The sequence below is a fragment of the Pristis pectinata genome, chromosome 3 (genome assembly GCF_009764475.1).
Source record: "Pristis pectinata isolate sPriPec2 chromosome 3, sPriPec2.1.pri, whole genome shotgun sequence".
NCBI classification, from domain to species: domain Eukaryota; kingdom Metazoa; phylum Chordata; class Chondrichthyes; order Rhinopristiformes; family Pristidae; genus Pristis; species Pristis pectinata.
The window spans coordinates 94,352,124-94,380,104 of record NC_067407.1 but is presented as its reverse complement, the minus strand read 5'-3'; the positions used below and the strand labels follow the sequence as shown (position 1 = coordinate 94,380,104).

At 38.3% G+C, this 27,981-nt stretch overlaps 1 protein-coding gene across 4 annotated transcripts; it reads left to right on the top strand.

Moving 5' to 3' along the window:
• The first annotated feature begins 325 nt into the window (after positions 1-325).
• On the top strand, positions 326-27,623 carry zgc:66455 (uncharacterized protein LOC393502 homolog). 4 transcript variants are annotated; one of them, XM_052010833.1, is made up of 15 exons: positions 441-495; positions 1,330-1,378; positions 4,447-4,483; positions 8,965-9,015; positions 10,616-10,716; positions 10,786-10,847; positions 11,289-11,449; positions 11,621-11,773; positions 15,250-15,386; positions 15,685-16,822; positions 17,176-17,285; positions 17,401-17,465; positions 22,357-22,517; positions 24,322-24,462; positions 26,583-27,406. In XM_052010833.1, the coding sequence occupies exons 1-15, from the start codon at positions 455-457 to the stop codon at positions 26,942-26,944; spliced, it is 2,769 nt and encodes a 922-aa protein (XP_051866793.1). In that variant the 5' UTR covers positions 441-454; the 3' UTR covers positions 26,945-27,406. The 4 variants fall into 4 exon arrangements, with proteins under 4 accessions (XP_051866791.1, XP_051866792.1, XP_051866793.1 ...); XM_052010831.1 differs by lacking the exon at positions 1,330-1,378 and having other exon boundaries at positions 326-495; positions 26,583-27,623; XM_052010832.1 differs by lacking the exon at positions 1,330-1,378 and having other exon boundaries at positions 364-495; positions 15,688-16,822.
• The last annotated feature ends 358 nt before the right edge of the window (positions 27,624-27,981 follow it).

Below are 27,981 nucleotides of genomic sequence, written 5' to 3'. Positions count from 1 at the left end.
TTCCACAGCCAGTGAGCATCTTGGGATCTGGTGTGTGTGGTGTGTGCTCAGAATAAAATTATGTAATTGGATGGTCTCCTACCTTCCTGTGACTTGGGTTTTATAAATCTGTTTTCTTGGGTTGGTGACACTGGAGAAACAGACAAGGCTTCCACAAGGTCTGCCCTGGTCCATTAAGCCTCTCTTCAGGCAATGAAGAGTTAAAATGGAATTGTTTTCACTGGCATTCCTCTAAATTAATTCCTGCTGACTGATCTAATTTATCAATTAATTAAATCATTTTATGGGAAATGAATTATATAAGCCAGTTCAGCTGTTGGACAAATGGCACCTTAAGACTTGTATTAGATGTATTCTCCAAGTCTTAGAATGGACAATTTGGTTCTTTCTACTTTTAGTCTGTGTGTGATTTGTGTAGTTTTTCACCAGTATGTGGCTAATCCTCTTTGGGCAAATGAAGAAACTACAACAGAAAGCAAAATCTCTCCTGTGGAAGTGAGTGGAAAACTTTTAAACTTTTTTTAAAATATAAAGATCAGTTTTTAATAGAGAAGAAATTGTGTGAACACTGTAATCTATTAGTAAGGGAGTATTAACAAGGCATTTAGAAATACATAAAGCAACTGAGCAAATTTTATAGGAGTGCATCTTTTTGGACAAATGTTATGAGTGTCCTTATTCCCATATTTTCTACTGGCCTGAACCATTAAGTGGACTGACAGAGCAATCGCATTTCCTGTGTCTTTCCCCTCCACCCAAATTTTCCTAAAAACTTATCCTTATTCCTATCTTTTGAGGATCCCATGAACAGGGGGGTAAAAGGGATTCACTGGATGTAGTGTATTTGGATTTCCAAAATGTATTTGATCAGGTGGTACAAAAGGTTGCTGCTTAAGGTAAAGTTTCCTGTCTTTGTGGTAAAATATTAGTATAGATATGAGCATGGCTGACACATGAATGGGGCATTTTCAGGTTGACAAGATGTAATAAACAGTGTAGCTTGGGAATCAGTGCTGGGGTCTCAACTAATGATAATCTGTATTTGTGACTTATTGTAGCTACAGTAGCTATTAAGGAGGATGCAAAGGGATGAGGATAGGATAAGTGAGAAGTCAAGAACTTGGCAGAAATGGTAAAATGGAAGATTATTCACTTTGTTGGATAGACAAGCATAGAAAAGAAAAGCAGAATATTGTTTAAATGAAGACTACAGAATGATATTGTGTAAAGAGGTCTGTATGTATTTGTAAATGAAAGCAAGTGAGCATATGGGTGCCACAAGTAAATAGGAAGGTTAATGGAATGTTGGCCTTTTTTTTTCCCCCACAGGTGTTGGAGCAGGAAATTAGAATATTTGCTACAAACCTACAAGGGACTTGTGAGACAACACCTTAAGAATAGTAGAGTTTTGGTTGCTTAGTAAAATAAGGATATGCTTGCTTTTGGAGGTGACTTGAATAAAATTCAGTATGTTGATTCCTGCAATGTAGTTGGTGCTTAGAGAGGAAACAATGAACATGTGGGGAAGTAACCAGTTAAAGATCTTATTGAAATAAGATTCTGAGATTGGGGGTAGGTAGCAGGTCTTAGTAGATGCCAGGAGGATACTTCCTCTGGGTGGGAGAGTGGAATGTCGACCTGGAGGTATGGCCTCAGAATAAAAGGTTGTCTATTTAAGATAGAAGAGGGGGAACTTTTTCTGAGGGTAATGAGTCTTTATTTCTACCCATAGAGAACTGTGGAGGCTGAATCATTACATGTTTTCATTGCCAAACAAGATTGAGTTTTTGTTTTGTCAGGGGTTGAGGGTTATGGAGAAATGGACAGGAACATGGTCAAGATCCTATCCATTGTGATCTCATGAAATGACAAAAGGGCTGTGTGGTCTACTCCTACTAGTTTCTATAGTCTTTAAATTCCCTTAAGTTTTTGTTTTGAAAGCATCAATTTTTACTTTGGTTTCATATGAAATCATGGATCTGACTGTCTTAATTTTCTTAAAGACTCTGAACTAGGCTAAATTCAGAGGGGATCTATCTTTGAATAAGCAGATTTCATTTCTGAACAAAATGCCATTCCTACCTTGGTACGCAAAAAAAATTTGTGCTAATGTTTTCAAACAGTTTCTCAATTTGCTGCTCAACAGTATTAAAAAGATCCCATCACATTTGGAAGTGTACTAATAATTGATACATCTTGCTGCCTCTTTTAACATTACATGGAATATGCATGTCAGTGAGTGGAATTTTGGTTTTGTACAGAATGCAGGGAGCAGCAATGATACAACCTATATGTGAGGTCTTGCCTATGTTTCCATGGATTGAATTAATTACAATGAAGAGGTCAGAATTTGACTCTTGGTGAGCTTTGTTATTTAGTATTCAAATGTTGGCTGAGTGTTAATGGTATTAAAAAGTCTTAAAGAAAATTAAGACTTTGGCTTGTAATATTAAAAGTCAGTTAAGTTGAAGCTGTATTGAATCTTGTTGATTTCATATTGGAGATATTGTGCATATTCTGGTATTAATTGAGTATTATTAAAGGTTTGTGAAAATTGGAGAGGTGGTGAAATGAAAATTTGCAAGGATGACAATGTTGATGTACATGTTAGAAAAGTTTGAATGGGTTAGGGCCTTTCCCTGTAGAAGTGTAGGCCAAGAGGACCTGAAGGTAGATGAAGGGTTTGATAGACATCGTCAAAATACTTATATTCTTGGTGTGCAAGGCAAAAGATCATCACTAAATCCACCAAGCAATTTGTGGGGAACATTTGGCTCAAATGACCAGTATGTAGAACTCTTATCTGAAGGAAAGATTGGGAGGAAATAAATACTGAAGCTAGAAGAGATGTGTGGCTATTAATGCTTGTATTGACCAACTGAAGTGATTGACTCATTTGTTATGTATGGAACATCACAGCACAGGCCCTTCAGCCCATGATGTTGTGCCAACATTTTATCCTGCTCTAATATCTATCTAACCCTTGCCTCCCATATCACCCTCTATCATTCATGTGGCTATCTAAGAGTCTTTTAAATGTCCCTAAGATAGCTGCCTCCACTACCTTTGCTGGCAGTGCTGTATGTTATATATCTATAAATATATAAAATTATGCCTCCTTGTGTTACCTACTTTCACCCTGGGGGGGGGGGGGGGGGTCTGACTGTCCACTTGATTTATGCCAAGGCCTTCTCATGTCCCCTTCTAGCTCTCCTAAGTCCATTCTTAAGCTCCATCCTGGCTACCTTCTAACTTTCAAGAGTCAGGTATGATCCTTGCTTTCTAAACCTTGGGTAAGCTTCTTTCTTCCCCTTGACAAGATATTCTATGTCTCTTGTCAACCATGGTTTCTTCACTCTACCATTCTTGCCCTGCCTCAATGGGACAAACCTATCTACAGCACCATGCACAATATCTGTTAAAGCACAACTGATATCCCAATTTTTATATCCCTGGTTTTTTTTTTAAGACCAGTTACTGAACTTAGAAGGCACTTAATGGGTCAGACAGCATCTGCAGATGGAAATGGAACTGATGTTTTGGGTTGATGTTTTCCTCAACCCTGAAAAATTGTCAAAATCAAATTTCTCTGAGTTAGAGTAGGAGAGGGGTGAAGATAACAATGACTGTGAACCAGAAACTGAATGACAGGAGAGAATAGTGAAGACTTGTTAAAACGGATTACTTTTGGGTTTCAGTAAGGTTCCATTTGAATGGCTGTTGCCCACATTAAAAAGTACAAATTTCCTGCATCACAACACAAGTTGCTATGTAATATAAATGGTGGACTGAAACTTAGTTGAATATATTTTTAATCTGCAATGATATTGTATAGTTTTTAATAGCATGGAAGCCTGTGGGGTAAATGTGACCAGGTTTCAGTACAGTTTTGGACCATGGACTGCAACAAATTGGTCAAGGATTATCATATCATCAGTTAACAACAACTGTTAATGTAAGCACCTAAATACCCCATGATGTCCTATGACAATTATTCAACAAATGAACTGGTCCTGACATCAGACTTTTTTCTTAAACCCTTTGTACCATCAATTTAAAGTAGTGATTGTGGTTTGCATGGAGTGGTATGTGTGCTCTTTAGGTAGTTTCAGATGTGTGTGTGTGCTTTCGTGGACTATCAATTAAACTAGAAATTATCAGTTAATCTAGTGCAAGTAATACACAGTTTTATAACTTATCTGATAATGAATTTGATCATAGCAATTGCTGGAAATGCACATTGGCAGTACCTATGGAGGGAGGAAACTTGACTTTTCAGGACAATAACATTTTGTCAGAATTTAAGATATTTCCATGGAGTTGTTAACTTTGCAAGATTAAACTAATCAGATTTAATTTGAGTTAATTAGTTGTATTGATGCAATTTTAAGTTTAAAGTTGTCTTTTTCAACTTAAAATTGATTTTAATTTTTTATTATTATTCAGGAATTTTTGAATGATCAAACTGAAAAACCAAGGCATGGTAAGATTTCATTGTAATTTCTACTCTATAAAGTGATCTTCCAGTATTGCTGTTTCCTGATGGGGATGTAAATGAAAATTAAAGCTTGCTCCCCTTGCACTATCTAGTTTGGGTAATAGACCTTCCTGATCTGAGGCTTTCCCCTCCATTGCACCACTTTGTGGTGCTCCAATGACTCCTATTGTCAATTATTATGAAGTTTTGCTTTTTAACTTTTTTTTGGTGGTTCTTTTGTGCTTGGGAGGAAGGGTGGAGTTCTTCAGCTGCCAATGCCATAGGGAGTGCAGCCTGGCATTTCAGAGTGTACACAAGATCCATGGCAGTGACTGTCTTGCACTTGGCATGCTCAGTGTAGGTGACTGCATCCCTGATCACTTTTTCCAGGAAAACTTTCAGCACCCTGCAGGTCTTTGTAGATCAGACCCCAGATCTGCTTGATACCACCACATCAAGCCAGGTACTGGATGGCTGGTTTGGTGAAGCCCTGGATGTTATCACAAAGCACTTTATGGTGCTGCTTGGCTCTGCCTTTTGTCTCCTTTCCCTCTGCCAGACATGGTGCTGCTTCACTTGAGTTGCTGCTCAATCCCATAGACTAGTGAGACTATAGACCGGTGAGTCTTGTGTCAGTGGTGGGAACCTATTGGAGGGGATCCTTGGGGATTGGATTTGAGCATTTGGGAAAACCATGGCTTAATTGTGGACAGTCAGCATGGCTTTGTGCAGGGCAAGTCATGGCTTATTAACTTGATTGAGTTTTTTGAGGAGGTGATGAAGGTAGAACTGTGGATGTTGTCCACATAGAGTTTAGTAGGTGTTTGACAAGGTCCCTCATGGGAGGCTGGTCCAGAAGATTAAGATGCATGGGATCCATGGTGGCTTAGCTGTTTGGATTCAGAATTCTCTTGATCAGAGAAGACGGAGGGTAGTGGTCAATGGGACTTATTCTGGCTGGGGATCAGTGACTAGTAGTGTTTTGCAGGATCTGGAATGGGACCTCTGCTGTTTGTGACTTATAAATTCACAGATTATACAAAGATTGATGGCATTGTGGAAAGCATAGAAGATTACCAAAGGATGTGGCAGGATTTAGATCAGTTGCAGATATGGGTGGAGAAATGGCAGATGTGAGATGTTACACTTTGGGAGATCAAGTGAAAAGGGACAGTACACAGTTAATGTTAAGACCTTTAACAGGGTTGATGTATGGGTGATCTTGGGGTTCAAGTCCATAGCTCCCTGAAAGTGGCTGTACAGGTTAATAGGGTGGTAAAGGTGTATGGCATGCTCGTCTTTATTAGCTGAGACACTGAGTTCAAGAGTTAGGAAGTTGTGTTGCAGCTTTATATATTTTTAAAAAAACCTAGTTGGGCTACATCTGGAATATTGCATTCAATTCTGGTCACCACATGAGAGGAAGGACGTGGAGGCTTTGGAGAAGGTGCAGAAGAGGTTTACCAGGATGCTGCCTGGATTAGAGGTGAGGTTAGGCAAACTTGGGATGTTTTCTATGGAGTGGCAGAGGCTGAGGGGAGACCTGAAAGAAGTTTATAAGATTAAGAGGCATAGATAGACAGCTAGTATCTTTATCCCAGGGTCAAAATGTCCAATACTAGAGGGAATGCATTTAAGGTGACAGGAGGTAAGTTTTTAGAGGAGTGGTGGGTGCCTGGAACATACTGCCAGGGTGGTAGTGGAGCCAAATACGATAGGCATTCAAGAGGCTCTTGGATAGGCACATGAATGTGCAGAGAATGGAGGGATATGGACGTGTGTGGGCAGAAGGGATTAGTTTAGTTAGGCATCAAATTACTAGTTTAATTAGTTTGGCACAACATTGTGGGCCAAAGGTCCTGTTCCAGTGCTGTACTATTCTATGTTCTATCTTTGGGGAGCAAAACACGAGAAACTTCCAATTGGGGCCTATTCACCAATGTTCTATGGAGTTGAATGCACTAGTTTAAATATTTGTAGCACTGGAAGCTTAGTTTTTCAAGTCTTGAAACATGTGATTAGCCATTACTGTTATATTTTGGAACATAACTCACTTGCACAAGCTGAAATTTTTATTCCTGGGTAATAGTATAATTATTAAAAATACAAACAAAATTGCTGTAAATATCCAGCAGGCAGCATTTGTGGTGATAAAGCAACCTGAGCTTTGCAATACCATCTGCAATGTTGTGTTTCTGTATTTTTATTGATCTACACCAATTATCTTCAAACTGGAAGCTTGGGTGCTCTTTAAACATCAGATTGAGCCAGAAGATAACTTAAATTGAATATGGTGGTTCCTGTGGTTAGCTGGAATGACTTCTGTTGGCAAATGCAAAGATTGCTCTGGCTGCTTGAGGTCCAAAGTTTAAGGTACTTTGGACTGTTGAAAGAAACATAATTGCAAAATGGACAGCACTGATAAATTAAATGTTTGCACATAACAAACATTTTGAGGTGAATGAATTTTTTTTGTTAACTTGATTGGTTAATTTATGACCAGCTGATGAACAGGACTGTTGGTGACAATGAAGTTAGGGGAAAAAGAGCAACTTGGCTGTTCTAGGAGACTTTTTAAAAACAGTTGAAGCATTTGGTTTTCAGACTTTTGACTTGCAGATTGATTTGTCTCCTGGGATGCCTGCAGAGCAGCTGAAAATGCAGATAGGAACTTTTTTTATAGAAGCTGACAGTTTACTTGCTGTTATGCAAAACTTGTTGATAATTTTGTCTTATTTCCCTCCTGTCCCATTTCCCTGAAGCAAGACTCAATGGCTGCTTACCAAAGCCTTGTCAGAGGAGCAGCAAAGTCTTGAAGGATGTTGTTGCTGCTTTACTCTTGAAGTCCAGCACAACTAACTTGGGTGCTGCCACAGAACTTCCTGCATCACTAATTGTGTGGGCTTAATGTTGTCCAAAGCTTTCCAGTTTAATCATCCAGTATTTAAACATCCTCATTTAGGATATTGTATCCTGTGAGGAGCTGTCATATGATCATTAAAGGAATTCCTTTCTCTGGTCAGGCACTTGCCCAAAGGATGTGTGAAGTAATAAATAATAGATGTACATTAAACTAAAAAGGAATTTTGTCAGAAGAGAACAGTGAGAATAATCAGGATAAAATTAAGATGTATAGGAAATGTGCAGTATTTAGAATTGGATTGTTACAAGCCAGTGTCAATAAAACACCCCACTGTTTTAAAGGTGGGACACTAAGGTTGTCACAGACTGTCCTTTCTCACAGATGAAATTCCACTTAAATGGAGGTTGAATTTGTCAAGCATAACATGTAAAAACAAAAAGTATAACATCCTTGGATCCTGTGCTGATCTTTGAGGTCCATATTTACATAAAATAGTTCTGGCTCAAGTTGCAGTCAAAATCTTGACACGTTGAAACTACCCAGATAATTTGATTACTAGGTCCAGTGTTTAGGGATTATCATAGGTTAAGATGGTTGAAACTGGGAAAGAGCAGAACAAAAATGGAGTTAATAATGAGAAAAATCAATTTTCTTACTAACTTCTGTACACGCACATTTCATTGCAAAATGAAAATGAGGTTCATCTCGAGAGCATACCTTCAAGCCAAAACTTGCAGATCTAAGTGAAACTAACCTTCCAGAAATGGATCTTTCCACTTCAATGCAGTCAGAGGATGGGTCTGAATCCAAAACTAGACGCCCACAATTATTCCTGTCATTATTTCTGGTTGCCCAAATTTTCAAATTTAAAAAACAAATGTGAAGTAATGAAAATAAAAATGAGCTCAATCACAGAATTCTTCTTTCCTTCCACACCACCACCACCATCTTCCCCCCCCCCCCCCCCCCCCCCCCCCCCACCATTACAAACATTTCCCACTGCCATTTGGCAATATGTGGAATGATTCAAATGTGTCATTTTCATTGCTTCAAGAAAAGTTAAATTTAACTTTCCCTCAAATGCTTGTGCAGGTAAACTTGCACTCTTGAATGCAGCCACGATGAAAGTGTAATTTTGATACCTTGTATTCACACTATCATCAGGTATGAAACATGACAACTGAATGTTAATCTTAAAACAGTGAATTGTGCCTTTCTGTATCCTTTAATATGTTAACAGCTAGCTTTAATTGTAACACGTTAACAATATGACCTTTTAACTGCATTCTGAAATGGCTCAGTGAGCTACCCAGTTTGGTTCTCTTAAGGGGAAGAGGAGAAAAAAAACTGAGCAATGTTATTTTGATCTTTGAGTCCAAGACTAGTCTAATGCACTTGGTTTGTTCTGTCAATATACAATAATAAAAGGTTTAGTTTTAATATTTTTGCTTGAGTCAATGTAACTGTCTGGAATAACTTAATTTTGCCACCGATTTGAGCTTGCATTTAAATAGTGCTGTTAAAGCAAAGCCACTCGTGGCTGAATAATGTTTTGTATTGGAGTAACTTTGTTGGCCTAAGCTATGCATTAATTTTCTGTGTATGAAAATGTTTTCTTTTACAGATGGAGAGATCACTCTCAAAACATCTGATGCACCAAAAGTGTATCCTGGAGGTAAACATGTGGAACATCAGTTCATAACATGTTGGTCTTTTTTTTTAAAAAAAATTACTGGATGCATGGTTATTGTCAAAACATTGGTCCAAATATCAAACTAGAAGTGACAGCAAATTGTGAAACTTAATTCAATCAATCTACTTGTAGACAAATACCAGAAAATAATCATCCTTTTTTTAACAAGTAAGAAAACAAACTGCTGGAGGAACATGGTGGGTCAGGCAGAATCTGTGGAGGGATATGGCCAATTGACATTTTGGGTCAAGTCCCTTCATCTTTACCGGGGGAGAGAGATGAGGTGAGGGGGAGCAAGAGCTGGTAAGCGATGGGTGGTTCCAGGTGAGGAGGGGTGATGGGCAGATGGAGGAGGGAAGAGTGGAAACAGTGATAGAGCCTGGAAGGTGACAGGTGGAGGAAACAAAGGGCTGCAGATGATGGAATCTCCTCAAAGGAGCATGGAACCAAATGAGGGAGGTTGGATGGGCAGGTAAGAACAGTAGGGGGAGGGGACCCTGTGGGAGGAGTGTATGGGTGATGGGCAAATGAAGTGGGTGGAGAGGAAAGAAATAGGGGGTGGTGTTGGGGGGTGGGTGTAGGAGCAATTGGGTAGATCAGGGGAGAGTGTGAAGTGCAGAGGGGGAGCAGGTTGCCTGAAGTTGGAGAACTGTTTTTTTTTTAAAGACATGGACCCAAGTTGTCTGCCTAATCCAAAAGTACTGGTATTGTGAAATGTGTTCAGTTCTTAAAGCCTCTGAATGACTTTTGTCCATCTTGTCTGATGCAATAATAGACATGAAGGTTTTGGAAATCAAAGTGTAAGGACCAGTCAAACACTAAAAGAATAAAGCAAAAATCTGCAGTCCTGTTTTGTACAATAACACAAAGAAAACAATAATACAGATTTAGAAATTTGTGAAATCTATCTCATAATGGTCCAATTTTACTCTTGACCTGCCTTTTTTGTGATAGTGAAATGGCAGCATGTTTAGCCCAATTACTCTTGCTCAATTGGGCTATGTGGGGGATATTGACAGTAGACCAGGTCCAAGAATTAGCTCTGCCAACACTACTACTGGGAAGAATGAAAGGATGCAAGGTTTATCTGAGATACTATCAAGGATCTGCTCTTGTCATGAGGGAACAAATTTGGATTGGAGGCTCCTTGCATTAGAGAAAGTTGGGCTTTTTGAATCAACGATCAAAATCTGGGCAATATTGTTATATTTGCCTGCTCTTAAGTATTATGTTTTGGGTAAATAGCTATGAAAGAAGAATTTCCACTCCGGTGTAACCAGAGACAAATATTTAGCATCCAAGATGTTGGAAGTTTTTTTTAAAAAAACACCTTTAAGTAATGGGACATTAGCTTTCACCTGTCTGATCAAAACAGTGGAATTGGAACTTGTAATCACTACAAAAAAGTAAATTGATAAGTAACAAGGAAATTGAGAGTGAAGACAAAGGAATAGACTAAGAAAAGATGCCAACTCTTCCAAAGAGTTGGCACTAGCTTAATGAGCTGAATGTTGTCATAAAATGTTTGTTTCTCTTGGAGTTCTTCCATTTTAAGTATATCTGAATGTATTTCCATCTACAGACTATTTGTTTCAAGTATCTGTTGGAGTGAAGTTTGTTGGTGCAAATTTCAAAGAATCTGAAGGGATAGAGAGAAGAGTTGCAAGATCTATAAAAAGACTGGTGAGTTATTTGCTGCTTCAGTGCTAAGATCATTTCTCCTCTTTAATTGATTCTTTTACTATTTTTCAGGTTAGAGAAAAGCTTTCAACATTTTCATCATTTAAAGAGTTATTCCTTCTAACTATTAAGAGGTAAAATCCAAATGATTTCCATGCATTGTGTAATTTGGTAAGCTTGCATCTGATATTGATGAAAGTTAGTGGTTCTAAGAGATCTTTAAATGACTTGTAAATTGCAAGACTGCACTAAGCTTCATAATGTGCTCACTCAGTAGAGCAGTTTGAATTCTGCAATGCTTAATTGGAGTTGTATAGTATTTACCTGATCAGTTCTTCATCCTGCAGAATGCTCCTATATAGGGTCCCATTTTTAATTGGGTTGATGCTGGGCAAGATTTCCCTTGGGGATTGCTGTTTCTCATCAAGCAAGAGAATTTTTGACACTTGAATACTGAATTTCAGTTCATGATCTCTGTAGTACAAGAAGTAAAATTCACTATGTGAGAGTTGCTTGTTATTTGATTAATTGTCAAAATGCTTATTGACTATAATTCTATGGTCCTTCAACTTTAGGATCAATGCCCCAGGCCTGCTCTTTGTCTATTGGTTATATTTCAGTCCTGGGGGAGAAGATATCTACATTCCCCTTGAGAGTAGGATAAACCAACTATTGTTCAAGTCTGTATCTAATTTGCGACATGGAAAAGCTGTAACATTTTCAGTATCTGTTGAAGGTAAAAAATTTGTAAACAATTCAATGTTGTAATATAGCCTTGTGCAATACGTAAAGATTTTTGGGTGTATGAACCATTTAATATTATTCAACACCACCAACAATTAATGGTGACATGAGTAACTTGAACTTACCTTGAGAAATGGAGAGATTAACTGTTTGCATCCTACAGATGTGGATGAATGCATCTCTGGGCTTTCCATGTGTGATCTTGAAGCCAACTGTTTGAATGCTTTCGGTTATTATTCTTGTCAATGCACCAAGGGATTTGAAGACCCATCTTCAACTGCTTCTAGCACCGGCTGTGTCAAGAATGTGAAACCAGGTATTTATGAACTGATGCATCTGTGGCAAAATCAAAATGGCTCCAAGCTTCCTAACCTGATATCCCAGCAAGATGCTGTGAATTTCAGTGTAGGGAAATAGTGACATTAAATTAACTTCATTTCTATGATTTCCTGGATGGGTTAGCTGTTGTAAAGAACTGGACTAAGTGTCATATAGAATTGTAACTTAAGACATTTTTATATAAAGTGCATTTTGAAGACTTTCTATTAACTAAGTCTATGATGAGAAACATTTATGGCCATTGAAAGCTGCAGGTGGTAATGTTGAAGATGGTGTCAATTAACCCTACAGTGTTATTGTAAACATTGAATGAAGAACCCCATTTTTGTAAAAAAGCTGTTCTGTAGCAGAACGTGTCCTAACAGCAAATCTGGCTTCCTCTCAAACCTGTAAAATTCTTCTTTTCCAATATTAAGTACTGCAACAACTTGAATGCTTTCCTGCAGAACTTAATTTTCTGTTTTATTCAAGTGCTGCTAGAAGATACTAATTAAGAAGCATGCTTACTTGAGGTAAATATTAAATACCTAATGGCAACAACTGATTACTGTTTTTTGGGGGAGGGGGGCAGGGGGGAAGAAGGAAGAAATTGGCTGCTTTTATTTAACTAATACCTGATGTACCGTGTTTGAATCTTTAGTCTGAAGCCGTAGCATTCTCTTACCCAGCATCTCCATGGCACATTCTTCACTTGTAATCTTGCTAATGTGAAGATAACTGTGCTGCACGAGTAAAATGATCAGTCTTGCGATTTAAGAAGGAAGACTTTTTTGGATTGGGGTTGGGAGCTGTTACCAACAAATGTCCCCTGATTGAAAGTGAAGCGTGATGGAGACTATTGTATTTGAATTTCAATCTGCTCTTTGGGTTCAGTGTCAACTGTTTCCAGTAAATGCAGATACTTTCTCTTTACAGAATCTGGCTCTCTGCCCTCTCTTGGTTTACAGGAAATCCTAGGTGGTGTTATCCCATGTATAATTTTGATCCTGGCAATAATTTTAACTCTCCTTTTTATGATGAGTAAAAGACAAAAACGAATCTCTTCTTTGGACCGGAGTTCAGATGGCCCACTCCCAATACTCCAACTTTTCTACCCTCAAGAAGAAATGAGAAGTGAAGAATTATTGGTATTTGAATCTGATAAGACCAAAAATAACAGAATTTTCTTCAAGAAAATTGAGCAAGTTGAAGTTGTGGCTGGACATCAACTTGACTGCACTGAGTTTAAAACAGTGCAAAAACAATTGACTGTCGAAACTCCACGCTTGTAAAACAATGCAATGGGTTGGTGGGAACAGCTTGCTGTATACTAATATTGTTTCTTCTAACCCGTGAATGCATAGTGTCTTACAAACATTCATAATGCTGAAAATTAATGCATAATTACTGGCAGTGCTACTGACATTTACAGTTGGTGTTCCTTTGTGTTCTGTTATTGCTAACCAGTAACAGTCCACAAAATTTATGCAGAAATTTAAGTGACTAAAAATGTAAATTGTGTTCCAACTTTCCTCATGATCTTTAACCATTATTATATCTTTTTAATGAGCTTTGTTTATCTTGTTCAAACATTATGATGACAACTCCATGGGGTTAAGGGTAAGAATATTCTTGAACTAGGTAAAGTTGGGATGCTGCAACTTCTAATCTGAGTTGAATTGGAAACTAGGGAAGACCAGTATTGATGGAGAAGGTTGGTTAATGGTAAATTGTATGGAACAATAACTTCATTGCTTTCTGATCACTTCCAAGCCAATCTTTAAGCTGAGTATTCAAATATGTGTGCTTTTGATGACTTGGGTTTTCAAAATTACAAGATTATTTACTAGCTCAATGATGCATCCAGAAGGATAAAAGCCAGAAAATATGAAGTCTTTTGTGTGCATGCCTTGGGAACCATTTGTTTTTTTAACAAATCACTTTGTGTATAATATTGAATAAACTTCCTGCTTGGAGTATAAATGCTTGTATTAACAATTCCAAATGTTTATTTTCAATGGCATTTATGGACATGAGAATAAATTATGTTCATTAAAATACTTGTTTGCTTTAGTTTTGAATCTGAGTCTGTCCTAGGACATTGAGTGAGTGGTTTTGTTAATCCAAGTATTTGCCTTTCTTGCCTGCAGTGAGAATATTCCTTTCTTGTACTTTTAAGTCAGTTCTTTATATGGCACTCAAGATCTAAAATAATTAATGCAATACTTTGCATAATTTACTCCAGACTAGAGGTCACAACTCTTCTACTAAATTCTTGCCTTTCACAATTTAAAATATTTAACATCAATTTAAAAGACTGACACACTACCAGGATAATAGATTTCATATTGAATAGTCATGTTTTGAAAAGCTCACATATATGTACAAGAAATTACTTTTTCAAGTCCTGGGAAAAATACTTATTTGGAGATGGAACCAGTGCTAACAATGCTTCAAGTCCAGTTTCCAAGTTTTCACTAACCTACGAAGGACATGAGTATTGACTGACCAGTTTGCAAGTTGTCCAAAGCCTGTCGTATGAAGGAACCAGGACTGAGTCTTTAAGAAGAGTGAGCTCTCTCTCAACTAACATGAAAACCATTTCCATTCTCCTTCCCTGCTGTGTTGGGGTTTTGCTGTGGATGTCTGTTCTTGTAGTTCTTTAATTAAATTGAAGCTGCACTTAAAATATTGTTTGATTGTGAAGAAATTAAGAGATCCTGAGCTTATGGAAAGCATGGTACAAAGATTTGATTTTCATTAATTTTTTTGTAAATCATCTTTCATTCTATTCAGTCTTTAATGTACATTTGGTGGATGAAAACAGAAGGCCTATGATAGTCATTGAAAGATTTGGCTTTTCCCTATTTAACCTGTGTATATGGAATCAAAACTAATAACACTGAATTGTTGAAGGTGCTCTCCTTGTAGACACCAGTGAATGATTCCTACTATTGATTTGTATCACTGGAGAATAACTTGGAAGAGATGACACTTGTGTGCACTTGACTTCCTAGATAATAAAGGTTGCAGGTGCATTATCTTGCTGAATAAAATCTTGATGTTCATTGTAGTGAATCTTGTAGACAGCAGGCACTGCTGCTAGGTTATTCTATATGGTATAGTATTTAGTACTGAAACTACATCAGCCCCAACACTAAATTCCAAGTTGTACTTTTATAGATGTTGGGCAGTGTGCTGTTCGCCTTTATGGTCTCAGACTTTGTTAGACTTCTTTTGGGACAGTCATTGCTTCATACTTACCAGTCTAAGTGTTATCCTCATACCCATAGTGTTGATCATCTTGTTGGAAGGGTCCAAGAATGCTTACACTTGGCCCAGATTTAACATTATAGAATTGTTCTTTGTAGGGACAAGTTTTTAAAACTAATTAACCATCCACCACTGTTATTGCTCATTGAATGAGTTTTTAAAAATAAAGTTGGTGCAACATCTTCTAATTCCTCATTTCAGAAACGGAAAGATTTTCATCTCCAATCACTTCTGCATTGAAGAACTGTCATATGACCATAGAGGGAGACTCCAGCAAATGTCTTTCTCCAGCTTACCCTTGTGTTTATGATGAGTACCTTTGCAACTGGACTGCCACAGTAAGTCAGTGGGAAAGTATTGTAGTGCAAATACATCAATTCTTATCACAGAGACTGTAACGAGAATTGAGATGAAATTTTCATTTGTATTCCCAAACAAATTGTTCAGCAAGTGGCATAAGCCTATCTCAACAAAACTCATAACTTTGTCATTCATGCTCTGGCAGCATATGTCACCTTTGAGAAGGGAAACTCAAACCAATCTAAAAGGTGCTTGCAAGTCAAATATCAGATGTATAATAAGATTAAGACTTCTAGTACATCTGTACTGATGTTATCTAATTTTGGAATATCCCAGCAGATTTCTGTTACAACAAACATTGAAGCTGATGGAAAACCACACACAGGCCAACCTATAAATTTGCTCAGTGGTGAAGCTACAGAACCAATATCTCAGGATTATGAGAGAAGATGGAGTGGTACTAATTTGCAGGAATTTGCCCAACCAACAACTGAAAGAGGCAGCATTTGGAAATCCACTAAGGAAAGCAACTACTTTCTAGTTTCCAACCATGGAGTACAAGTATCTGCTAAACACCATACATCAGACTTTGAAAATGTCCATCTGTGCAATTATCTTTGCACACAGCCATCCAGAAGGAACTCCAAAGGACTTCCTTCTACTCTGTTTGAATTCTCCAGTGTATTGACACCATCAGTTTTCCATGCAGGTTTTCCTGGAAGTGCACCTTCAGAGGGAATGATGTACAGAGGGAATTCTGTAGAGTTTAACAGATTGGAAGGAATTTTAACAGATCTCCTAGAATCATTTGACTCTACTGAAAGGTGGATGGCAATGGAGAGTAAGCTTGTTGTGTCTGATGATTGGGCTTCAACTAGCTGGAATGTAGTTGAAAATCTTGAATGTGAACATTTGGGGCATAAAAGGACATTGCCATTAAAAACCTTGCAGACATTTACCAACATGCAAAGCAAAACTGAACACCATGAGTTGTGGGAGCCTACGAGCTTACTGGCAACTGCCAATTCTGGAATGAGAGAATCTGAAATGGTCTACTCAGTTAGTCTTGATAGAATGGTATCATCTTTATTAACTGCCTCATTCCACACCCATATATGGACGAAAGCTAAATCCCAGGATTTGTATGTATACAAGGGTGGTTTACAGACTTCTATTTATCAAACCTATGAAAGAACTGTACAACTAATTGCACCAACCCATGTATACACATCACTGAAAATAAACTCCAGCACGGTGACTGGAAATGAGTCCTGGAATTATGAATTGGAATGGTTAAAAACGCAGATCGTCAGTAGCGGGACCTTTATTGAGCCAGTGTGGCAGGATACTGAAGCTACAGAAAAGGAGACTGACAGGACCAGTTTTCTTAATGTTCAATATGCAAATAATCCATCTATTTCACAGACTCTCTCGTGGATGACATTGGTACCAAAACTTCAAGACAAAGATACAGGTAAGTGATGTTTATTGGTAAAATGAAATACTGGTGGGCTTGATATCTAAACTTCTCAAAGTTCCTAATGCATGTACAGATTTGGTATGACTTTTTCCACAAGCTTTATGCTGTATCTTGCACCCACAACTTCCCTTGTTTTGTAGTATTCAGCAAAAATGCAGGTAGACCTAACAACACTAAGTCTGACTCTTGACACGCAATCCTAAATTGCTGCAAAATGACTAAATGCAGGTAGAGGATAAGGATGTAACCAATGAATAAAAAGTATTAAATGAAATTAATTACCAGAAGTTACCAGTTCTGTAAACTTGCTCTCTAATTTCATCTATTTTTCAACTACAACTTTTTAGAAAATATAGGTCATTTATTGGAAGTCTCTGCCAGAGTGGAATTGTCAAATGTGGTTTACAAGAATTTTCAACGCTTGGAAAAACAGGTCCTGCAATCTGTTCAGAATCTGGTAGGAATAATAATTCAGACTTTGTTCCTTTGACCCTGCTAACCCCCTCAAATGTGAGGCAAGGGAGAAAAAGGAAAACTGTTCATTAAATCACTTCTAATTCTTTTTTGTGCAGATCATGAACAATCTGGTATCATTTTACCTGCCTCTTAAGAAAATTCTTCCTACAGGTGCCAAAAGGTAAAAACAAAACGTAACCTGAAATCTTGCCTTCACTGGGGAATGACGAAACTCTGAGGCACAGTGGAGCATAAAGGTGCTGCATGTGTGCCTGAGGTACAAGACACTCTGGGATTCTTGGACACCAGTGGAGGTTTAATTAGGGAGTTAATGATTTGACAGGCATTTGGAGGGAACATAAGTTCCAAGCAGTTTACAGATCCCAGCACTTCGTATCTGCATTTTGATACTCATGGTGAATGTGTAATAAAAATTGTAAAATATGGTAGTTTTCTATAAAATTACTGCTCTCAAGAGGCACAGTGCTATCTCCATTTTTTAAAAATTTGGATAGCTGTTATATTGGTTCATCAAACTCAACCAGACTAGTTATTCAAGGACTAATTGTTAGTCAACTTAATGTTTCCAGAAACTAGCTACAAACTTAAAACCTGTGATCAGCAACTGTAAGTATTGAGACTTCAGGAGTGCACTATTGAGTCAATTAGCATATCCTCAACCTTCACATATTCTACCAAAACATCAGATTCTTTCCTATTGATCCTCAGCATTCCACTCATCACTGTAAGAGTTTTTTTTAACTCTCTACACTACCCTGTCATAGTGAATTCCTTTGTTTTTGTCCCTCTAATGCCATTAAATACACACCTTTTTAATCTTGTACAAAATTGTACTGCGTGTAGTGCATATAAGATCAGGATAGCTTTAACAACTGAGTGTACTACGCACTATGACTTTGTTTTAGTTGATAGTTTATCAATCTCACTTGGACTGAAGAATGTTCTGTTGATAGCTCTACCAGAGGTGTGTAGCAAACCTGAAGAATCTGTAGACTCTATGGTGTGCAGATTGAGATGTTACTGCTTGAGAGAGAAGAAAAGATCAGGTTCTCTCCAAGCAGAGCTGTGACAATGGCAGGAATGTGGTAGATATGTTGATGACTACAAGATGCAAGTGGACCTGGTCATTTTCCTTAAATATTGAATGAATTGCAGATGTAGCTGAAGGTGAACATGGAGATCTGAGGAGAGAACACAACTGAAAAATGCAGCCATGTGATAGCAGAGGAAGGACATGATGCTGGTGGTCCGGTCCAGGACTAGTTGTACTCTGAACTTCACTCAGAATCTGAAATTGACTAGGCACCAAGGGTCAGAAAGGGCTCTACCACCATATGAGTACTTTCTCACCGACTGGTATAGTGGCATCATTGTGCACAAGACCTACATTTGCTGGAGTTAAGCCCATTCATTGCTAGTCTATGCTGGATTCTAATATCCTTTAAGTGTAGACAGAGGAGGTGTTGTGAACATTAGAATGGGGTGTTAAAGGCCCAACACAGTCATTTGTGGTCTCCATGGCAGACACGCCTCACTCTCCCAGTGAGATGCAGATAGCTCAGTGACTGCAGACAGTTTGGTTCAGCCCAACATGGAAGGACAGGCGGAGACAGAAGGGATGGCAGAAATCAGCAGGTTGAGGCTCAGGTGAGGGACATATTGAGAGTGTCCTTATTCACAAGAACAACAAAGCCACTTGTACATTTTTCATTGCAATGTGTCATGGAATTGAACTCCCAAGAGACTCGTGAACAAGAACACAAAATGGGAGAGTAGGCGGCTATTGGGCTCCTCAAGGCTGTCCTGCTAGTTAGTTTGATCATGGCTAATCCATGCTGGCCTCAACTCCTTTCCTATGCCATTTCTCCATACCCCTCCATTCCTTGATCTACCAAATATTGACCTGCCTGCATCTTACGTACTTGTCATAAACCAGCTTCCACCACCTGCCAGGGCAGTAAATTCCAGTCTCTGAATAAATTTCTACGTACCTCAATTTTAAATGACTGGCCTCTTATGGCTATGTCCCCCTGTTTGTCACTTTCCTATTTGTGAAAACATCCCAGCATCTAATCTGTCGAGACTTCTTTGTTTGAATAAAGTCACCCTTTAATCTCAACTCCAAGGAGTACAGAGCAAAGCTACAGTCTCTTTTGTAGGACAACCCTCTCACTTCCAAGAATTAGCCTGGTGAATCTCTTTTGTATTGTCTCCTATGTTACTGTCTTTTTTTTGCCTAGAGACCAAAACTGTAGGCAGCAGTCCAGAGGAAGCCTTGCCAACACCCTGGCCAATTGCAAAAAAAAAAAAATTCCCAAATTTCAAACTTCAACTCTTTTGCCACAAAGACAAAAAATGCTGTTTCCCACCTTAACTAGTTGGACTTGTAGATTTTTGTGATTCATGCATTAGAACACCTAGATCCCCTGTACTTAGTTGGTCTCTTCATTTAGATAATCTGCCTTTTGATTTCTCTTACTGAAGTGCATGACCTCAAACTTCCCTGTATTAAACTCCATTTATCTGTTTTTTGCCTGCCCACTCCATTGATCTATATGCTGTTGCAGAATCACAGTACCTCTAATGCAACATGCCCTTCCATTGATTTTTGTATCATCTGGAAACCTTGCATATTGTTCCTTCCTCCAGGTCATTAAGGTAAATAGTGAACAAATGCAGGCCAAGAACTGATCCCTGTGATACTCCACTTGTTACCTCTTTCCAGTCTGAAAAGGACCCATTTGTTCTGACTTTTATTTTCTGAGAGGCAGCCAGTTTTCAATCTATTTTAACACATTTCCTCTGATACAATGGGCATTTAATTTGTGCACCAGCATCTTCTGTGGTACATTCCCAAATGCCTTTTGGAAATCTAAATACACTACATCTACAGGTTCCCCATTATCAGTTCTTTGTTACATCCTCAAAGAATTCAAGCTAATTTATCAAACATGACTTTCCTTTCAAAACAATATTGACTAGGTTTAATTATAATTCAGCTTTCCTAACCGATGAACTATTTCCTCTTTTGACTCCAGCATCTTGCCAATAATAGCTGTCAAACTAACTTGCCTGTAGCTCCCTACCTCTGCCTTTCTACTTTTTTGAACAAGTGAGTTGCATTGGCTGTTATCCAATCTTCTGGTACCCTCCTGGAGTTGAGCAAGTTATGAAAAATTTCAACCAATGGGTCCACTATCTCTGCAGCCACTTCCTTTAAAACCCTAGTATGCAGTCCATTGGGTCCTGGTGACTTGTCTGCCTTCAGCCCCTGAGTTTCTCCAATACTTTATCCCTTGTGAATGGGATTTTTGTAAATTCTACCATTTTCTTTGAAATTAGCCTGTCTGATATCTTTGGAATATTAGCAATGTCTTCATCAGAAGACCTGATGTTAAAAATTATTCAACATTTTTTGTTTGCTGTTGTTAATTCGCCAACCTTGTTCTCTGGAGGCTCCACATTTTACTTGGCCACTCTCTCTTCTGATTTGTATATCCATAGAAGCTTTTTTTTTACTATTTGTTTTTATACTTGTATGCAAGTTTTCTCTCAAAATTAATTTTCTCCCTTGAGCTTTTTAGGGTTCTGCTGCTGGATCTTAAATTTCCCTGTCCCCTGGTCTACCACTAGCCCTTGTCACTTTATATAATCCTACTTTTCAATTTAACATTATTCTTTACCTCCCTTTGTTAACCACACATTGTACCTCTTTCTCATGGAATTCCTCCTTTTGATTGGGATAAACTCTTGCTGAGCATTTTTGACCAGCTGTTTGAATATCTGCCACTGTTCATCTGATCTGTTTCTCAGCTTGTTTATCCATTCCTCCCTCATACCATAATTGCTCTTAGTTAAATTGAAGGCACTGGTATGGACCCATGTTTATCCTCTAACTGTATTTGGAATTTAGTCATATTGCTGTCACTATCCCAGAGAGGATCTTTAACCACAAGATCCCTTATTAATCCTTCATAAGACCAAATCTAAAGTAGCCCATTCCCAAGAAGGCTCCATGAGAGACTGCTCTAAAAAGAATTCCACAAGTTATTCTTCGACCATCCCCTTGCCAGTTTACTTTATCCAGTCGATGTGTAGATTAAAATCTCCCATGATAATTGCTGTTCCTTTCAATCATGCCCTTAATATTTCCCCATTCATGCTCTGACCTATTGAGTCACACTTAGACTACTCCCACCTGTGTCTTCCTTCCCCTGCTATTCATAATTGCAACCCAAACCAATCCCATGTCACTACCCACTGCCTTTACATCACGACTCAGCACTGCTCTGGTACCTTCCTTGATTAACTATGTTGTTCCCTTATGCTCTCCTGGGTCCTCTTCCTTTGTCTGCCACTGCTGCTGAGTGCAGACATTTTTAAGATCACAAAATCCATATAATAAACATACAATTTTCCTTGGTCAATCCCTGTAAATTGGTCTGAAACATGTACACTGCTGCAATTGTGAAAGAACAGTATATCTGATAACCCAGAGCTGAAAAGTATTGCCACACTGATCTCACCAGTAATTGCCATGAGGAACAGTACTTCAAGGCAAAGCTCTAATTTCTGTTTAAACTCTGCCGGTGAATGGTCCCTGGTTCAATTGACACATTCTGATGAGAAGTTACCTGCTCTATGGAAAATGGTGAAACCTGCAACTGATTTTCAAAGACTAGTTCATTTAAAGACTAATTTTGTCAATTCTTCTCTCAACTATTCACTGTTGGCCTACCTTAGACTAATTAAGTCATTTTATTTGGAAATCTAGTAGATTAGCAGTGAAGTAGTGAAAGAATGCAGTCAAGGTGTCCCGCAGCGTTTATGAATGTGTAGATGTGAAATATTTTTAATGGAAAAAGCAGAAACTAGCATTGAGTTGTACATTGAGCAATGTGCACAATAGCCTCCTTAAAGCTGTATGAAATCAATCTCTAAAGGTTTGAAATTTAGTGAGAAAGAAGTAAACTACTTTCTTGCTTGCCCATTTATCTCAACAGTCAATAAGTATTTGCTACTCCAGTTTTACAGTAACTGTTTTGTTGCAGGGTCAATACTTCAGGATTCAATTTTGCCTATGAGCTGTATTTTGGTCCAAATGGAGAGAACATCCAACACTCTCTACAGATGCACATGAATAGCTTGTCAAACGAGTTGGTGGCTAACATGAGGAATGGACAAGTCCACTTGGTGTCAATATCAGTGAGAGGTAATTAAAATATGGAGCTTGAAAACTGGGAAATGTTGAGTGCTCAAAATTCTTACTGGTTTTGAAGTAGTAGCTAAGTTAGCAATAACTGACTGTACTACTTTAGAGATGCACATGTATTTAGAGATCTATCCTTGTTCGCTCAGATCAATAGGCCACACTCCACACAACTAGAAGGTCCCAAAATTCACCCTTGGTTTACGTACATTTAATCATTCTTAGCTGGGGCACAGAAATGAGGGAACTAAACTTGACCTTGATGTCTCTGAAGTAAATGGAAGGGTGGTATTGGTCTCCTGGGCTACATTCTATAGTTTTCAGTATTACAATGGCTGCATACATTGAAGTATGGAGCAACAAACTAGAATTCAATGGGTTGAGCAGCATCTGGGGGTGGGGAGGAGGAATTGTTGATCTTTTGGGTCAAAACCCTGCATCAGGACCTCCCAGGAGATTATCTCTTCAGATTCCAGCATGTGCAATCTCTTGCATCTCTTTGAAGTATGATTTGTTTATATAGCAGTGTCATAGAGAAAATAATTTGTTTGTGGGGGGGGAGGGGGAGTATATAAAGAATCCAATTTTCCACTATTTAATATTGGAACACCCTGGCTTGTAACTTAGGAAGGAGCCTCCTTAGATGAATGAGAAAACCCTTTGAGTCAATGAGTGTATCTTGGTATTTAGTGTGCCCTGGCACCTCACACTTTGGAAAATTACTGAGAGGTACAGTAGCATAGTGTTAAGCTATGACACAGTACCTAGAGGTCTAGACTATTAATCCAGAGATAGGAGTTTGAATCCCAACAGAGTAACTAGGGAAATTGATTTTTGAGTAACTAAGTGTAGAATTAAAAGCTAGTCTCAAATCTGGTTGACTATTTGTAGTCCTTTTGAGGCAGCTTGGAAACTTCTAGGTCCAAGATATATTTAGGAGTGAAAATTAAATTCTGTCTTTGCCATTGATGAGCATGTCCGGTGAATGAATACACATTATGCATTCTCTTGTATCTAACAAATACAGAAAAAAAATCCATTTTCAATTTGTTATCATATCCAATTTGGTAATGGTGGGAATTTTCCTTTCCCTTTTGGGGGAAAAAAAAACACATTGTGCTTGTCCTTTATGGACTTACTACATTTTTCTAATAGACTCCAACCACTGAAATCTAGCTCACCCCACAAAGATCAAGTGTAGAGGGATGTAGAAAGACCACGTCCTCTAAGCTCTGTCTCATTACGTGCACCACATATTTTGTTTTACTGATCATTGTGGATGGTGAATGAAGCACATCATTATTTGTGACAGTATTTCCAATTGTATGTTGGTGTGAAGCTGATTTCTAACTCCATTTTGTTTTTTAAAAAAAAGACTGGTAAAACTTGCACCTTCTAATTAACTGATGACTTCTCTGTTCTCTAATGTGTAAAGTAAAATAGATGTGATCTTTCAATCAGGGTTATCCACATTTCTACAGAGTTTACCTTGCTTGATTCAAGAAAACAGTCATGGTGTTCCCACTAACAGTGTCTCCAGAAAACAATATAGCAAAGCTAACTGCATTAAATAATGCAATATCTGCAACAGCACATCTGTGATCAGTTTTGGTTAACACCTTAGGCACATTATACTTGGCGAGGGTATTTGTAAACCACCAAAGTTGGAATAAGTGGCAGAAACAACTCTGGGTGGGGCTGGGAAGCATTTTTTTTTGTTTTGTGAATGATGGAGGTTTTGTGTAAATACAGTGAAGTGCTCTGCCTTTTACTGTTCGGAACTACTTAGTATTTTTATATTTTGCAGATGTTGATGAGTGCAAATCTAAGACTGCAGCATGTGGCAAGGAAGCTAACTGTCTAAATACCATTGGTTCATATTTCTGCCAGTGTAAATACGGATTTGATAACTATTCAGTGGGACAAAAGCCCAAGTGCATTGAATTAGGTATGTGTAAGAATGAAAAAAATCCTCAGCTATATGAATGAATATTTTGTTTGCACAAATTAATGTGAAAATGGTATATAATGTATTTAAGATCCCTTTTTAAAAACTGGTATTTTTTTCTAAACCAAGTTTGACACTGCCCATTTGGACTTGCTCATTGTGTCAATGCAAAACATCTTGGGCTGGTAGAGACTTGATCTATTCTTGCCTTACCAGTCCTGCTCTTGACCTCCCTGGCTCAAAAAAGAATTCCCTGGACTAAATTTGTGCTTGTATGTATGCACAATCACCAAATTCCACCACTGATTGCAGCTGAAAAATGTTAAGAATAACTACTCTTCACTTGGTCTTCATTCAGAAGCAACTGGTTTCGTGTGTTATGAAGTACTGCTGAGATGGCTTGGTGGTGGATGGTACTGGGGGATTTTTCAGATTGGAGTCCTGTAACCAGTGGTGAGCTGCAGGGATCAGTCCAGTATCCTTTACTGTTTCTCATATTAATAATGTGGAAGAGAATATAGGTGGCATCACTATTCAGTTTGCAGGTGACACCAAACCTAGTGGTATAGGGGACAGTGAAGAAGTTTGGCCAAGGTTACAACAGGATCTAGATCAACCGGGGAAAGTGGGCAAAGGAATGGCTGATGGAATTTAACTTGAGTGCGAAGTGACACATATTGGGAACTTAAACCAGGTGAGATCAAACACAATGAACAGCAGGATCCTGGGAGTGTAGTCGAACAGTGAAACCTTGGGGGGGGGGGTTCAAGTACATAGTTCTCTGAAGGTGGTGACACAAATACACAGTGGTGAAGAAGGCATGTGGCACGTTTGTTGTCTTCAGCCACAGCACGGAGTACAAGATTTGGGACTTAATGTTTCAGTTGCATGGATCGTTGGTTAAGCCACACTTGCGGTATTGTGTGCAGTTCTGGTTGCCACACGATAGGAAGGATGTGATGAAACAAGAGGATGCAAAAAAAATTTATATATGTTAGCTGGGCTGGAATTGCAAGGACACACCAGATAAACTGGTCTTCTTTTCCCTGGCATGAATTGGGCTGAGGGGTTTATAATATTTTGAGGGGTATCGATGGGGTAGATATTCAGTCTTTTTATCTCAGGATAGGGGAGTGTAATGCTAGAGGGCATTGGTTTAAGGTGAGAGGAGAATGATTTAAAAGGGATCTGAGAAACATGGGTTTCCACACTGAGGGTGGTGGGTATATGGAACAAGCTCCAAAGAGGTGGTAGAGGCAAGTACAATTACAATATTTAAAAGCTATTTAGACAGGTACAGAGTTAGAAAATGTTTGGAGCAAAATGGGCCAAATGCAGGCAAATGGGATTAGCACAGATGGGCATCTGGATAAACATGGATAAGCTGGGCTGAAGAGCCTGTTTCTGTGCTGTACAACTCTATGAATCCCTTTGTCATTTGGAGAAGGAAACTGCTTTCCAAGAGACTTGGAAAAAGAGTGAAAGCGTTACCTTAACTGCAAGTCTTGGTCTGTAGTCTGTTCAAATCATCTTCTGCCTTTTGCTGATTCAATAACCTTGTTTTCAGAAATGTTACTATGCTGCTGCAAAAAGCTAATTTTCATGGCATTTATACCCTGAGGGTATGTTATGCCCATGACAAAAAAATTAACTTGGAAATACCTTTTTTAAAATAATACTCATCACAACTGGCATTGAGTCTTTTATCATATTATTCCTGTAATAAGGAGCAAAACAAATCGTAAGAGACCAAAGAGGAAAGTTAAGAATTAGAAAGTTTGCAGAAATGAGCAGTGATTTTTTTCAGATTTTTATGATCTCAGACTATTAGATTACCACAAGTTTTTGAATGAATTAATCCTGGTTTTGAAGGTCAATGACGATAAGATTATTGGAAAATCAGCAACTGAAATCTACATTTAAACTTATTATACTTGGGTTGCTGTAAGTAGTTGTCAGAAAAAAAATTGAATATTTTTAGTTCTCTTTCAGGAAAAATTAAATGTTGTTTTCCACTTTTCAACAACAACCAAATTTAGTAATGCTAATGAATAGACTAAATTTCTTTTTGGATAAGGAAGCAAATGAAATTGGAGCTCATGTTTGATTTCTTCCTTCAGATTCTGGCTTTTGGTCCTCATTTGGCTTGAAGGAAATCTTAATTGCTTCTGCTATATGTGCATTCCTACTTGTGTCATTGGCACTAGCTCTCTGTTTTGTGATGTTTAAAAGATCACGCAAAAACTATCTCAGAACTTGTGACACATATCCAGCTGGTGTATCTGGAAGAAATTTGTCTTCAGAAGAATTGGAAAGCGAGGAATCGTTATTTATCGTGCGACACAGAAGTGCCAATTATATATCATTCAGAAAATTTCAGCCAATACCTGAAGAAGTGAATGGTCAAGAAACTGATTCAGAAGAGATGATCAACTTGCCTGCAAGAAAAACCTGGCCCGTTGTGAAGCTGCTTCCTTCATGAAAGGTGTGACTCAAATTGAAAAGATCCACTGATTTGGTTTTGAAACTATCCAGGAGGAGTTGCGTAGAGCATCCAGCATTCCTTGAATTAGGTGGTGATAGTATCTTCTGCATGGCTTTTGAGGCTGGTTCTTGGACTAGGTGCTCAGAATACATTTATCTTCACTGCATTGTATACATTGTATTGCTTGACACATCAATACCATTACAGAACCTAAATGATGGGAAGGAGCTGGGATCCATACTTCCATTCTTGTGCCAGTTCTTTGCATTAAAATGAAAACTATTTGGACATGTCTGGGCAATGACTGAAATCTGATATTCTGTCTGCTACAGAGAACTGAAGTCACTCTGCTTTTTAGTTGATTTAGTTTTGTTAGTATCTAAAATAATCCTTTATTTTTCCAACCATCAGGTTTTAAAAATAAGTGCTACAGTGGATCATGGTGTATGAAAGGCAAAAATAAACCTGGTTACTTATCACATCTTGTTGGGCTTTATTTTAAATTTTTTTGAATGCTGTATGGCATTTTTATCTTTGAGTTGAGGGATCACCTGATGGAATTCACATTGCCTGAGTTCCTCTTTCAAATTGTATTCTCATTTTAATTCCACAAAACTTTTACTCCTGACTCTTATTTTGTACCTGGTCTAATAAAAGGGAGCTTGGCATGCCCTTGTAAACTATCTATACTGACGTGCCCTGCTCCCTTTTTAAAACTAACTTGTGCTGCAAACACTTTAGCACTTCCTCTGCTCCAAACCTCAGCTGCAGTATAGCAGCCTGTGAGCTATTTTAAACTACCTTACTGCCTTTTCCTACCTCCTTTTAAAGATGCATGTGCATACTTTTCAAAAAGTAATGGTTGATAAGTGTACAGTCCAAGATCCCACCTGATACCCTCCCTTCTATTACACATTCCTATGCCTTGTTGGAACTCTGCGAGTGCACCCCTCAGACTTCTCTGGATTAAATTTCCATTTACTATTTGTCTGCCTAATTGACCAGACCATCTATATCATCCTGCCATTGTAAAG

Coding starts and splice junctions, on each gene's coding strand:
- zgc:66455 (XM_052010831.1), top strand. CDS start 349: ATGTATTCTCCAAGTCTTAGAATGGACAATTTGGTTCTTTCTACTTTT. Junction 9,016..10,615: donor ACCAAAAGTGTATCCTGGAG/GTAAACATGTGG, acceptor TTCCATCTACAG/ACTATTTGTTTCAAGTATCT. Junction 10,717..10,785: donor CAAGATCTATAAAAAGACTG/GTGAGTTATTTG, acceptor ACTATTTTTCAG/GTTAGAGAAAAGCTTTCAAC.